This window comes from Dermacentor silvarum, chromosome 6 (genome assembly GCF_013339745.2).
Source record: "Dermacentor silvarum isolate Dsil-2018 chromosome 6, BIME_Dsil_1.4, whole genome shotgun sequence".
NCBI lineage: Eukaryota > Metazoa > Arthropoda > Arachnida > Ixodida > Ixodidae > Dermacentor > Dermacentor silvarum.
In genome coordinates this window covers 140,530,709-140,545,879 of record NC_051159.1, presented here as the reverse complement: position 1 = coordinate 140,545,879, position 15,171 = coordinate 140,530,709, and the positions used below count along the sequence as shown (strand labels likewise).

Below are 15,171 nucleotides of genomic sequence, written 5' to 3'. Positions count from 1 at the left end.
GTATTGGTGAAACGCTGATGATGTTTTAGCCTTCACTATAGAGTAACCAGTATACGGTACTGTGCAGAAAGAGCGGACACAAGAACATGCTCAGCTTGAGTTGCACTTAGGTGAAGGATACGACAATAAACTCTGGGTTTCCTCTTTTCCTTCCGTCCTGATAATATTAGAGACAGAAGAAAATGGGTACATGGCAACAATAGTCGAAGTGCAGCAGGAACGGAATGTGAGTATTTTTTTTCTAGGCATGGCATGTTTTCGCTCTGTTTCTTCTGAAGGACAATGGTACTTAAGGACCACAAAAGTGCGGTTAATATTCACACAGTGGCATTCGCAGACTGTGATTATTTATCTGCGCTTAAATAGTGTTTTTTTCCGCACTATATAACTGCGGAATTCCTCTTTTTGTAGATTGTTAACCACTGATGTTTATTGCATCTTGTTTCGTTTTCTTTTATTTTCCCCTTCTTTGCCATCTCTGTATTTTCTACTCCCCACTCCTGCGATAGATCTTCGAGGCTGCAGTATGTTGAAATAAATAAATAAATCTATATGCAAAAGCATTCGGCCCCCGTTCAGTCACATGCGCTTCATTGTCGGACAGTCATCCAGGACGCGCACATCTTGCCATTTTGATTTCAGTGAAGGCTATGACTTTCAGTAATCCGACTTGCCACACCTAAACAACAAGGAACTCTGAGATGGGGAGAAATGGCAGGCAAACAACAATTATTATCATAAAATACGTACCGAGCCGTTCCCGTAGGATACAAAGTCGGATATGAAGAATCCGGCAGAAAACGTCGACATGGGGAAAGTTGTGACGAACACATCTGCTTTTCGGTCCTCGCGCCTAAGGAATAAAAAAGGCGAGTCTAACTAATCTTGCGACTACGTAGCTCAAATTCATAGCAGTAACTCGTCGCGAAAATAACACTCATTCTGAAGCGGGCTGCTCGCATCATCCCGCTTGTAACGCTGCAGGCAGAGATAGAGAAAAAAAATGGAAATGATACGCTGATGTGGCGTTCTAGCGCCAGTGGAGCATAATTTTATCTACATTGGCGCATGTGTATACTGCATCAATCACTTATGTGGCGACCATATTTCTAATACTAATAGAGCTATAAGTTGTAAATGTCAGTGATGGCACAAGCACGAGCGTGCGTAATTACTGCCTAAAGACTATATATGAACAATACGCTCCCACACACCTCCTCATCTTGCCCCACACCACAATTTACGAGCAGGCAATGTGCAGTTAATCCTCCAGGAGCGAGGAGTTTTCGTTTCGTTGTTAACTTTCCGTTTTATTCCATATATTCGACGTGTATTAGCCCATACGTTCCACACATTTCACGTGCATAACGCGTGGTCCTATACGTGTATTCCACGTGCCCATACCTAGTTTTGACAATAAATATTCCGATTTTCTCGAAAACTTCATTGACCATTTTTGTGCAGTGGCTGCCGTGTAACGAGCCAGCAGTAAAATGTTGGCAACAAGTATTACTTAGATTACTCGCTTTCTCACGACTGCTCTTGTACAGTACAGCCGCATTCTTTGCCTAGATCTGTCCTCGATGAGCGGCGTCTTCTTAACTAATGGTCTCCTCCGAACTCGCTTAACTATGACCTAAGTTCACCTCATTTTCCTTAGGCCTTCAGTCGACAAGCGACTCGGGAAGAAAATGGCCGATTACGAAAACAAAGCACTCACTTATTATAAACTGCTGCCAGGGGCATGTTAGAGAGCGTGTGAAGGTTTTGGGGTCGAATGACCTCAATTACGAAGGGAGCCTTGATTCCTGGCTCGTCGAAACATGGGAAGGTACGCCTGGCTTCGGTGGGCAGGAAGTTGGCACCATAAACCCACCTGTCAGGGGAAAAAAAAGACATATGCGAAGTGTTTTAGGCTACACGCAAAAGCATCCAAACATTACATCACATTGTGAATGTGGAAGATGAAATTGTGCAGTACACGCGAGCGCTGACCGAAGTGCATGGTCGCGTTACGTGGGGGTACATATTGTTTTTATGTTCTGGCAGTGATTGTCACTGTTCTCCTGCGCCGCGACATTTGTCTTTGAACAGAGTCTAAGTTACTACTACTGCTGTCGGCGCGAAGTCATGGTGACTGCTATGGAAGTTGTGACTGAAGATAACACGCTGAGAATACGCGCATCTTCCGTGAGAAAATTAATTAGTCAAGCTTTTCCATGCGGAAGCATTCTACAGCATGGACATAGGGGCTCCGCGAAAGGGACATGACGAAAACTCCCACAAGTGATGTGTCCTGCGACCGCGACGTCCTTCTCTTTTCCGTTCCTCTTAATTACCGCCCTTCCCCAAGGCGTTGAGCCTCTTCCTGGTGGTCAGAGCGGTAGTCGTGATGCTGCTAATGACGGTTTTAACCTGGTCGGCAGTTTCATGCCTCTTCCTCCCCACAATCACTCTCTCTCAACCGACGCGCACTGATTCCCGTCGGATTTGCTGCGTGTTACGACGTCGGGTCCTCAAGCCTTGAGCCTGGCATCCAACATTACGACGCGGTAGGTTACCGAGGAAGACGGGCCATGAGCGTCGGGAGACCCGGAGGCCGGGCAGGATTGAGGCGCAGTTTTCCAAAAACTTAGCAATTTTATTTATATGATGATAGTCAGAACGACAAACGGAGAGAGAGAGAGAGGCGGAGAACGGCAGGGTCGCTTATTATACGCCCTTCGAGGCTCCGAAATGTCTCTAATTCCCTATACGGGGAACTCATATTATTCTTGTGGATGTAGGCGGGGCCATACATTCCTTTAGTGGTCTAAGGGGTAATTACTAACTCATTAGTGACGGCCTAAGAGGTCATTAATGTTATGGTAGAGACCGTAGGGTTCAATAACTTTCCGGGGGGAGAATGGATCCTTCCCTTGTAGTGGCCGAAAGTCCATTCTGCCAGGCGACCGGAAACCCTCAGAAGTCCTCACAAATGTGCAACAATCGTTGTTGGCAGCTTGGCACGCATCCCATCCCACCAAGACGCATGCAACGCACCCCAAACTTTGCCGACGAGGGAGCGATTCGTAACATGGCGGTGGGAGTGGCGTGATCGCGAGCGCTCGTGGTATGCGTTTTACGTTTCTAGTGTCCTCGTCTTCCCTGCGCTGCTGTCTTATCAACTCGTGCAGGGTCGGTGTGATCGCCTCTCCCCGCTTCGACAGAGTTCGACTTGCGCCGGGCTTCAATTGCCTGCACTGCGTTTAGGGTGGAAGATACGTACTGTTGCCCACGCAATGTAAAAATGAAAAGGCTGATATCAGAATGGTGCCGTTCTGAGAAGGGCGCAACAGACGCGGAGGTCACCGAACGGCGCCGCTGTGGGGCCGATGCGACGAAAGCGTCATGCGGCCGAGACTCCCGAGCTGCGGGCGACACGTTTGGCTGTACGGTTCGCGAGCAAGGAGAAGCAGAAACTCTCGTCACTCGTGTCTTTTCATTTCATTTAATAAATGTTTTATCCTGCTCCTCCTCGCGAGCGGTTTGCGCTGCTATACCGTACTGTCAAAATATCTTACACCGTGCTGTACGCTGAACTCAATAGATGTCATCGTATACTGAGGATGCACGAAGACGTGGCGCTGCCGAAACGCCTCAGAGGCGCTCTGCGCGTTCTGAGGCGTTCAGAGTGGTCTAACGTGTAAGCACGCAAAAAACGAGATGGCCGAAGAATGCGCGCCGTTTTAGTGGGTAAACAGCAGGCTAAACTTTGTGGAAGAGGTTGGCCTGCGGAGTTAATATTAGTATTGATGTACCCTTCCTTTCCTTCGCCCTACTAGAGCCACTGGCCATCCTCTGCGATTAAAGATGTATTCATCCATAAAGTAAACGAAACATTGCGTATACATCCCAACATATATATGCGTGTACCGAGTAAGCTGGTGGAATGCGTTACAATCGGTGGTCACTCGACATGGTGCTTAGGAAGGAACCATAATGATTGAACACAGACAATGAATGTCCAACAAATACATACTTCGAGTTTTAATTGACTGTGTATCAAGTTCATTTACTAAAGTTAGGAAAGCGTCAATTAACTCACGCTCCATACGAGCTTAACTAAAGTTAAGACAGCACCAATTGAACCACACACGAGAGACATTTAATTTACCAGTTATTGAACACTCTCAAAATGTGAAAAATCAAAGGGTATTTGATTCACTTGTCGCTAATCAAAAGAGATTCATTATAATGAGATGTTATATTAACACGATTGTGTGCTGCTGAGTTGCCTATTAGATTGCTCTAAACATAAACGCATGCTGGAAAAATTTATTGTTGAACTGCGTAGAACAGAAATCCCCCACCGGCACTTCTATGTAGGTCGAAACACTATGGCTATATAAATCAGCTGAAAGGTGTTAGGTGTAGGTAGTCCGAGCAGTGTTTTAGGCCGTCTTTCAACGGACTTTAAAAAAGGGCTTGCCTTTAGATGGCCATGGCATTAGATTTCTCCCAGTTGGAAATAAGGAGGGGGTAACCGTTGTGCTACCAGGCCTGCAGAGTAGGTAGGCTGACTAGAATGGCGGTGCGGAACGCTGATATTGATGCACGCCCGGTTCGAGAGTAACGTTTTTTAATCGGTGTGCTCATTTGTACGAACACAAAGGATTCAACAAAATTCCCCTGAATGCACCGACTCCAACGAGTCGAAAGCCTTCTGCAGATGAAGCAATATTATAAAAGCTGTAAGAGCTCACAGCTCAGATAAAGTTTGCGTTTTAGGGGCGAAGCACCTTAGGGCCGAGCCTTGTCCCTCCCTCGTCGCCCGTCGTCCGTAGCTCTGGTTTGCATGGAGACCGCTAGGGGCGCTGCGGTGCACAAGGGCTTCGTTCCCGACGCGCGCTCTCTTTCTCTCTCGTCCGTAGCTCTGGTTTAGCATGGAGTCCGCTAGGGGCTCTGCGGTGCACAAGGGCGTTCGTTCCCGACGCGCGCTCTCTTTCGCTCTTTCGCTCTTCAGCCATGGATGATAACGGTCGCTTCTGATAACGGCGCGCCCGCTATGGATGAAAAGGCGAGTGGCGGCTCAACTGCAAGCGGTGTCGAAGGGCTCGCAAAGCTGCTGCAGCACGGCGACGCAGACAACAAGCGGACCCGGAGTATAGAGCACGGGAAGCTGCAGCAAACGGCAACGCCGGCAAGCGGACCCGGAGCTGAGGGCTCGCGAAGCTCGTGCTTGAACCGAGCATCGGCGCCACCAACCTCAGGTAGAGAACGCTTCCGGCGTTTTGCCGCCGCTTCCCGCGCTCTCGCCGCCTCTGGGTCCGCTTGCCGGCATCGGGGGATTCACGGTTAGCCGAATGATCCCCGGTGCTTCGCCCACTCATCATCATTCACTTCGTGGATATGCGGTGATTTTTTTCCCTATACGTATGTCTGTGTTACTGTAAAAATGTGTTTACATAGGCAATACAGAAAAAGAAAGCAGTGTTCCTATGCGAATGACCCGCCATGGTTGGTCAGTGGTTATGGTGTTGGGCTGCTGAGCACGAGGTCCCGCGATCGAATCCCGGCCACGGCGGCCGCATTTCGATGGGGGCGAAATGCCGAAAACATCCGTGTACTTAGATTTAGGTGCACGTTAAAGAACCCCAGGTGGTCGAAATTAATCCGGAGTCCCCCACTACGGTGTGTCTCATAATCAGATGGTGGTTTTAAATGAATGAATGAATGAATGATGTTTATTTTTGCCACAAAACATGTACAATACAGTGTTGTGGTGGGAAAAAAGCTGCTCATGGCAGCTTGACTGGTCCCAAGAAACATCCGAGCAGCATGCAGGGTGGAGCAACATATTTCGTAATAATTATATAAAAAACACACATAAAACCCCATAATTTAATTTAATTATTTCTTCGTAGTGCGAATGTGTCGTGCGTATCCGTTATGTGGAGTTCCTCTGTTGGTTATGTAAAATGTGTTTGTATGTAAAAGTGATATTGTAAGCCGGGTCTACAATCATGACCCGTAACCGGCTCATAATGTGGATCCACAAAAAAAGATGACGCCGAGATTTTTTTTCTCCTCGGGTTTTAGCGACAACATACGGGACATATATATCGCCGTTTCCCCCTAAATAGACCAAGTGTCACTTTTTTTTTTCTTTAGGCTAGCTTACAAACTTCTTTCGACTGAACAGGCGCTCGATTGACATACAAAAAGAGAGTGAAAACATGGCGGCCAATCCGTTTTTGAAACTCGGCAAGAAAATTTCATTAAAGCTTAACTTACACACGATAGTCTGGATAAAAATCAATGTAGTTGAATTAAAACTCATTAGAATTTTTGTGAGAGAGCTAGAACAAACAATAAAGTAAAAACAAACAAGTCACATATAAAGATATGAAGAGGGCCAGCACATATTCTTTCGCATATATCTCACTAAAGTGCAGCATAAGAAGCTCAGCAATTTTTTTTCCACTGCGCACACTTTTGATAGCCTTGCCGCAATTTTGAAAACTCTGCTAAAGAGATATACTACGACTTCCATGGCAGGTGTCAGCCATCATGCCAGCCGCAGGCAAGGTACCTTATGCCACGTTCAAAGACATCATTCCTGGCGCAAAATTAAGAATAGCAGACAAGCACTGCCTGCAAACAAGTCAGGACCTGTATGTGCTCTTGGTCCGGCATTACGATGCGGTAGCAGCTTGAATGTATACTATAGCAAATGATGTCAAGTTTTCACTGTTCGAGGTATCGTATTATTCACGCAAGCAGTCATTAATGCGTAATCATTCTCGAGCTACTTAACTCGGAAATCTGTCCATCCGTCTGTTTGTAACGCGTGACACGCTCCGCTCCATAGGTATATATGGGGTCCTATTGGGGGATATATATATGAGAATGCCTTATGACTACGTATGAACAACTGGAAAGAATGACCATGCACGTTCTGAAAACCGACTGACAATTCCCTATGGCACTATTTTATAGCGCTATCTGCATTTTGCCCGTATACACCTATTACATAAATACTCCTCTAAAGTTTAGGATGATGCCGCTTACAAAAAGCAGTGTTAAGGCTTTTCGCTCACTAAATATGCCTTCTAAACTAGTATTTAAATAACCAGCCTTATGGTATTAGGAGGAAGGAAATTACTAGTCACATCATTATTAGTGAATACGTATGCGCACGCCGACGGCACAATGCTTTTGAAACGTCAAGCACAAGTATCGACTTGTCCCGCCACACCACTCGGCGACTAACCTGAAATTAAAGACGTAATGACACAGTCACACCAGAATTCGCGATTTGGAGCACAGCCATAAACATGCGTTCTAAATTTCGCCGCTTTACGAGATAACTGTGTGGTGCAAGAGAATGGATACCGAGAACAGAGAAACGCGGAATTAGATAAATGATGAGAACATTTTCAGGTTCGGTTGCTTCCAGGTAGGAATGACGAAGGCCTCTGTGAGAAGTCTGTTCTGTAGCGTAACTATATAGCAAAGGATGTGTAAGACTTTTCAGGCTTCTTGATCTAGACTTCCTCAAATAGTTCAAATACCACCCCTGATTGGCTGCTATTTGTCGCTATTGACCCATTAGGGCCCAGTGTACTCTTAAAGTACAACACAATTTTCATTTGTAAATAATTAAAGAAGAAATATACTGTGTTCCTTAGTACACCAAAAAAAAGTGAGTAGGTGTACTTTGTAAAGTATACTGGGCCTATGTGTATGCTAGAGGGGTGTGCTTGTTCTCGAAGCACACACGATGATTGGCGCTGCCAATGGCGCGCGCGCTTGGGGGCGACGCATAGAGAACGACGTAACTGACAGCGCAGCCAATGGATACGTTTATCGAAACATGAGACGAACGGTTTTTCGTTTCGCCTAGCCATATACAGCTTTCGCTGTAAAACTTCCGATACAGCTTTCTGTTGCTGAATACGTGCTACATAAAATGTTTTTCCGAGCGTGGAAGAAGCCTGCGAATACACGCAAAGTGCCTCGAGCGGCCAGTCGCGCGGCAGTTTTTCGTGTATCTCCAAGTGACGGCAAACAACATTAACTTGATTTTGTCCAGCTACGAGGCATTTGCACATTTTTAATGTTTGGCTAAAGTTGCATGGTACACCCTGTATAAACGGCTTGTGCGATTCGGGGCAGAGTCTGATTGGCTACAAATGACCTGATATGACGGCCAGCTGTTATGTTTGTGAGCGAAGGCGTCACGCTCACTATTTGTTTAGTTATGCAAGTTCTAATAAATATTTATTTATTATTCGTGCAACTTTGATTTCCGTCCAACGTGGTTGGGAGGGCGGACAGCAGCAAGGCCGAATTCGTAATAGGCCGAATTCGCAAACTGAGAACGTATTCGCGAAGCCGCGACAAAGAAGGATCATTATCACTCTCGTTCAACATTTCCAACGATCTTCCGAGGTCACATGGCAAGAGAAACGTGAATGTGCTATGGCTAGATGGTTAGTTCAAGAGACACAAAGTGAATCTGCGGCGACACTTGGCATGGAGTTCTGTAACTGCCTGCATCCAAGCATTTTCTGGTACACTTGCACTGGTCACGCTGCGGCTTAGTAGTAGTTCAGTAATTTGTTGCATCGCTTCATCTGCTCTCGCCGTTAAGTAAATTGGTCTGCACGTTATGTAACAGACACCTTTAAATCTGACTTCTCCACAACAATGAATTGAATGGGGGGAAGCCCGCTTCCGCGACTCTGTTTTACCGGCGATAGCCCGTATGGAAGTCGTTACCATGACAACACTAAGTGTCATTGCAAATAAACGAATACATTTTGCAGAAACCATCGAGGAGGATGGTCAAAGTAAGCCAATAGCTTCTAGTAATGGCAGGAATCAAATCGACACATTAGAAACACTTCCGTCGATAAACGGTGTCTGACGATGGTCGCACACATTATCGTCGACATGTTTTGGTAGACGGCGTGAAAGCGTGACGATGACTGAGATGATGACGGCATGGTGAAAGCGATAGCATGACGAATACGGTATAACGATAACGGAATCACGACATTGTGACGACGATGACATGGCAACGGCTGTGCCCCTGCGCTTCCTTGTGCGTTCGGTTACTCCACGGAGGTCAGATCCTCATCCGACCATTCGCTTTAAAACTAAGCAGATGCCGTGCACTGTGGAAGTAGGTCTAAGCGAAGATTTTGTTAGCCGGAAAGCTGAAACGGCGCATCTCGACAAAAGGCACGTAACGGAACTTGGCAACAAGTGCGCTCCGAAACCGTCAGCCAACGCGGCGAAGTTAGCGCGCCGTCATGCGCGCGTCTATCAACAGCGCTTGAGCGTATGTGCGTATGGAATGCTCCATACGATGGATAGATGGATGGATAGATAAGGCTGAAATCGGGTGGCGGCTCACGCCACCTAGCCGTGACTAGTAATATATTTTGTACGTCTTGGAGGGTGAAACTTCACTCTTGCCTTCATTTTAGCCACCAATCAGATAACGTCCGTTTGGTTATTTCTACTCGCTTAAAGTCTAGTTTGCCTCCACTGTCCCTAAATCCAAATGCTTTGAAGAAAGACGCGACACAGCGAAGAGACGCGACACAGCGTCACCATCGACCACAGCAGATCAAAACCTTCAGACGCCACAAAGCTCTCGCGCGAGAGCCCGTGCTGTCAAAGAGCTAGTGGGCGTTGGCGCGAGAGAAGTATGCGAGCTATTGAAGCCCATTAAAGAAGACAGTTGGGCTAGTCGGTGCTTATGACAGACTTGCGTTCTGTCGTGTGCGCTTCTCACTGTCATCCCATGTTTTTTTTTTTTTTTTTTTTTTTTTTTTCGTGCTAGTTAATGATGTCTACAGCCTGTGATTGAAGCCAGGTACTCCTTCGACCACAAAAACGGGAGAACGAGTCAAGGAAACCTATTCAATTTAATGAATAAGTTAATTAATTATTAAATAAATAAATAAATTAGTAAATAAATAAATAAATAAATTTAATTAAACGAATAAGTAAATAGTAAGCAGGGGCATGGTAGCTGGGATCGAAACCAGCTCCTCTTGATTCTGCGATAGGCATTACACCATGCGCTGAAAGCACACAACTCCCCGATACAGCGTGTGGTGCACGCGCCGCATGTTGAAAGCTAGTGATTATAGCGGCGACAACTGTATCGATATGTGGCGTGCTACGCGGTGTGGTCTGGTCCCGCTGGTCACACCGGCGCGGTATAAAATAGCGTGCAACGCAATAAAGAGCTCTTCCCGTGCCAGTCGCAGTGTCAGCGTCATGTAAATCGAAACGACAACCAGCACCGCAATCGTGTCGAAGACCCGGCAGGCGGAGTAACCATTAAGTCCGAGTGAAATATGAATCTAAGTCTCAGGCATGTTGAAAGCAATTCGATGGTTGCCCCAAGATGAGACAGACGCAGACGGAAACAAGCAGGAACGTATCGACTTTATACCAAATTAGTTGAGCGGTAATCCTCAAGCTCAAGGAAACTTCATGAAGGGGAGAAATTGTCATCCCCGCAAGAGTACCTAAAAGTTGTTCCTTTTCGTGGACCTTTGTCCTTGTAGATTTCCGGAGACCTGATTTGCAGAGGCCTATGTTCAGTGTTTCTGCACTCCGGGTTGGCGTTCATGCTACCACTTGCTGGTCACCTGGTCAGCTCAAAAGCAGAGCGACTACTCCAGAAAGACGTTGGTTCCGGCTTCGGCCCTCGGACCAAGACGATTCTTTTGAACTGGGAGGCTTTCCTTGCGAGAAACCTGCACGGGCTTTCTTTGTAGACGCTGTCGTGCGCCCAGTTCGGTCGCGCTTGCGTGCATGCTTCGAAACTTCGCGTGCGCCCTCCTTTTACCGCGACCGGGTTTGAAGTGTTCGTTGTAACAGTACGGCGCTTTTGTCTGGACGCAGTTTCAGTAGGCAAGCTCGGAAAATCGTTCATGCAGCGAAATGTGGTTGTTATAACCAATAAATCGTTTCATCTAGCTTGGATCGTTATAAGTGGGTGTAAGATAGTTTTTGCCTTTTACCAAACATATCGAAGTCGTAGAAACGGTGCATCACCATAGAAGGCGCTAGAAATGGTTACGATAGTGCGGAGAAGCTGCAGCTTTTAGAGGCATTAAATTTGCCCCCCCCCCCCCCCCCTTCGTGTGAGTACACTAAAACCTAAGTTGCAAGCCTGACGTGCTGCCCATAATCATCCTCTTTTCAGTATAATGCACTTTCTAGCAGCTTCATCACATCGAATGTCATAACAGGACGCTGCGAAAGAACGGCTGCGACAACGCAAGTGAATTGAGCAGCAACAGGCAGCTGTGCGAGACTATAGTATTAATAACGCAGCAGATTTCTTGAACAGCGCGACACAGGACGAAGAGGCACTGGATAGAGCGGTGTGTCCTGTGCAGCAATCTGTCTTGTTGCAACGGCAGCGCTCTGTCCTGTGCCTCTTTCCTCCAACCTGTGTCGCACCGTTCAAGAAATCTGCTGTGTGACAAGACGTGCCAATTAACTAGCCCAAATGAACAAGCTGCGAGTATTTATAAATTACTCTTCTGCAATAGCAAAAACGGCTGTCATTACCACAAGAAAATGCCCTTAGTAAACTAGAATAAACCCAAATACGAAAAACACGTGGCGACACCGCACCGAAATTTCCGCACCTGCAAGCCGTGACGTCATGGATTTCGACAGATTTTACTTTAGTCTAAGTTATTGTAGATAAAGGACTGCATGTACCTCTAAAGCAATCAAAGACTGCGGTGTCGTGAAGCTTTCCTGTACCTCAACAACCCAAATACGAGAAAAATAACTTGAATCCCAGTGACGTCATAGGGCCCAAGATTCTTTTCAATAATAATCGACCTCCTCCCACCAAATGAATGGAAACGGTATTCCGAAAGAGTACTTCGCAGGTCTAAAATAATTTCGTGTTGCTTTTTCCTCGCGTTTCTCCAACTCGGAAAGTGTCACCAAACCCTACAGCCCGTTTATCTCAGCCATACCCCCTTCTGAGATACGGCAAAATACTAGCAGTGCAGGCGCGAGTGACGAAAATTGTCTTACACGGGCGGGCCTTCTTCCCTCTGGTAGCGCCGGACGTTGAAGCCGTTGTCGTACATAGCCACCGTGCTAAACGGAATGTTTAGCTCGTACTTGTCCCCCGCGAGAAGGTCCTCGGCGAGGTTGATGTACAGGAACTGAGAAAAGTCGTTGGTACGGATGCTAAGGATGTCGGGACCGGGTGAGCCCGAGGAGAAGCGCAGGGAGAGGTTGCCGCGGTTGATGACCAAATTGGCCGCGTGCAGCTGGATTAGCTTGGTGGGCGCCAGGGCCTCGAGGGTGATGCGCACGCTGCCCTTGAACGACATGCTTTGGTCCTGGTATTCTGGCGCCAGAACGAGCTTGTACGTGATCGGCTTGACCGTTCTCGGCAGGCGAATGTCCTCGACATTGTGGTCGCCAGCATCGTTGGGGAATGACGGCGTGGCGAAACGGAAGATGGACTCGTTGCTCGGGGGCGGCGCGCTTTCCCTGTGGGCAGCCACGTTCTTATTGTCCACTACAGCCTGGCTGGCCTTTGTCGTGCGGCTTTTCGGCGGTTTTTCCTTCTTGTCATTGGCCGCCGCCGCGGGTGCTGCTACTGCCGGTGCGTCCTGGACTGCTGGTGCTTCCGGTTCATCGGCCGCTGCCTCTTTCGTGGCGGCGCCCTTCTCCACTTCCTCTTCGCGTTCCTTTTCCTCGGCGATGTTCGGTGGCTTTCGGGTAGGCGAAGCCGTCCGCCTGCGTTTCTTGGGGGTGGCGACGGGTGCCGCCTTGCGCGCCTTGGCCACGTGGTGCTCCGAGGGCTTGCGCGCCAGTGCCTTCTTGTTGACCGCGGGAGCGTTGAGGACAGCGCGTGGTTCATCGGCCGCTTCGTTCTGCGCGACGGTGTTGTGTACGGGCGCGGCGGCAGGACGGCGAGACGATGCCCGCTTTGCAGAACGCGCTGCACTGGCAGGCAACGCCACAGCGGCGACGCTCAGCACGAAGCACAGACCAATCACGAATTGCCATTTTCGCTGGCTAAGGAGACTCCTAAGGTTGTGCAAGGCGCTCGTAGCGGTACCACCTGGTCTTCTGGCCTTGGGCCGGCTACCCACGACGTACTGGGCACTCGACTCGTACATGGTATTCGTAGTCGGCACGTGCCCTACAAAGGTTCGGCTGCAACGTCGATCAGCGAAGAAGCTACGCGATCCCTCGAGGCGTGCTCACCGATCGTTTGTGGGGTAGGGCCCGGCACTCGGCGCCGGGGCGTTCAATCTAGCTGCCTTCTAGTGCGGTCCTTCGTGGAAGCCATTTGCCAGCACAAGCGGCCCACGATGGCAACCGAGCGCGCGGCGATCTTCACTTCTTTCAATTTGTACCACACGAGAAACCGAATGCTGCGAGCCAACAGAGTAGCCAAAATCACCCCAATTGATTTGGGAAGGGAAGGTGTCGTGATAAGGCGCCCCGTTTGGTCGAGTACAACATTTTCGTTAGGACTAGGAAACTTTGGGCTACTGAAGTCCGAGTCATGCTGTTCGTTTTCTGGTGGGGCTGTGGCGTCGATGTATCTGTAGGTGCGGGATAGGTTTACGTCTGCGCTCTTATGCCTCTTCTCATACTCCTTCCCACTTTCCCGCACCCCAGCATATATATAGACCACGAAGCCGTTCCTTAAAAAAATTTACTAATTCATTCATGTTTGCACGGGTAACGTTAGGCACTTTAAATAATCGCTAATAACTTGGAGGACGAAGACTAGGAAATCTTGTGAAGTCATGCAGTAGCGCACCCAGGATCTCTGCCAGGGAGGGGGGGTTGACAGTTTGCCAACACCATCTAAACAGCACTAATTTCAATTTCGTCCCGGGAAATTGTAAAAAAAAAATGCGCTTTTTGCGAGTGTGCAGGCGATTGCCCGTCTTACATCTTAGTTGCAGTTCTCAGAGGCGCAAGGAAAGAAAAGGGGTTAAAGAAAAGGGGGGGGGGGGGGCAAACTCGGCCTCAGTGGGGGGGGGGGGGGGGAGTACAACCCCCGAAACACCATACCCCCCCTCCCTCCCGTCGGTGCGCCACTGAAGTCATGTCAGAACACGCTAGCACTCCCGTTATACCTACCCTAACATATGGCATACCATCACGTCGCCCACACATACATATATGGCATAAAAAAGTTTCGAGACTGGCTGTTTTCAATAAAATAAATAAATTATTTGCATTCAAACACTGACCCCTTTGGAATAGTTCCCTTGCGCAGCAATACAGCACTTCCAGCGTTGCAGCCACTTTGCGAATAAGTCCTATAAGTATCTTTTCTGTGACGAGTCAAGCACCCTTCTGCGATTCGAGCTTGTGCAAGAAATAGTGTCAAAATGTTGACTTCTTAATTCAGGGAAGAAAATGAAGTAAACAGTAGCGAAGCCTGACGAGTAGGGTAGAAACCATGTTGTTTCCGGCGAGGAACTCACGAGTGCATTGTCGTTGTGCAGCATCCAGCTCCTAGCGTGCCCCAGATCAGGCTATTTTCCCTAAACGGCCTCCCTCAGATTCCCTCAAAATAACAGTAAAACTCGTTGATAGTCAGGCCATTGGGGATGAATTTCTGAGGCACAATACTGCGAATACCAAAAAAGACAACAGGCATGCACTTTGTCGAGTTGCAGACACGCTTAACCTTTTTTTCGGTCGTAGAAACATGCTTTTCTACCGTGACGACTGTTGCTTTGTCCCAGCATCGTACCGATACACCCGAGCTTCGTGCTTACTGGTGATCCTCCATGTGAATGAGGGGTCATTCGTCAAGTTCCGCCCGACTTACCTTGCTTTCTTCTAAAAATTAAAAACGAAGCTCAAAGGTCGTCATTTTGACACAACTGCTTAAGTTAAGGTCTAACCCCACAAGGGTGCTCAATTGATTCCGGAGAAAGACCCCCGGGACATATTCGCAAAGTGGCAGAAACGCTCAAAACATTGTATTGCTGTGCAAGGAGATTATATTGAACTCGTACATGGCAGTAACTTTTCGCTTCTCAATTACCAAAGGGCTTCGCCGGTGCCTTTTTGTTGCGACCTTGCGACGTACGCCCCAGCACCCACCTCCCAACAAGCTGTGCCGAGTTCTTTATATTGTATTAG

At 48.0% G+C, this 15,171-nt stretch overlaps 1 protein-coding gene across 1 annotated transcript in view; it reads right to left on the bottom strand.

Annotated features, from left to right (window-relative positions):
• Positions 1 to 13,561, bottom strand: part of LOC119456098 (aminopeptidase N) — a 30,818-nt gene extending 17,257 nt beyond the window's left edge. Inside the window, exons 1-3 of the mRNA XM_037717697.2 lie at positions 12,073 to 13,561; positions 1,721 to 1,876; positions 751 to 853 (exon numbers count right to left, since the gene is read on the bottom strand). Of these exons, the coding sequence (XP_037573625.1) occupies positions 751 to 853; positions 1,721 to 1,876; positions 12,073 to 13,175 (1,362 nt within the window). The 5' untranslated portion in view covers positions 13,176 to 13,561. The remainder of the gene's footprint in view (positions 1 to 750; positions 854 to 1,720; positions 1,877 to 12,072) is intronic.
• Between the last annotated feature and the right edge of the window lie 1,610 nt (positions 13,562 to 15,171).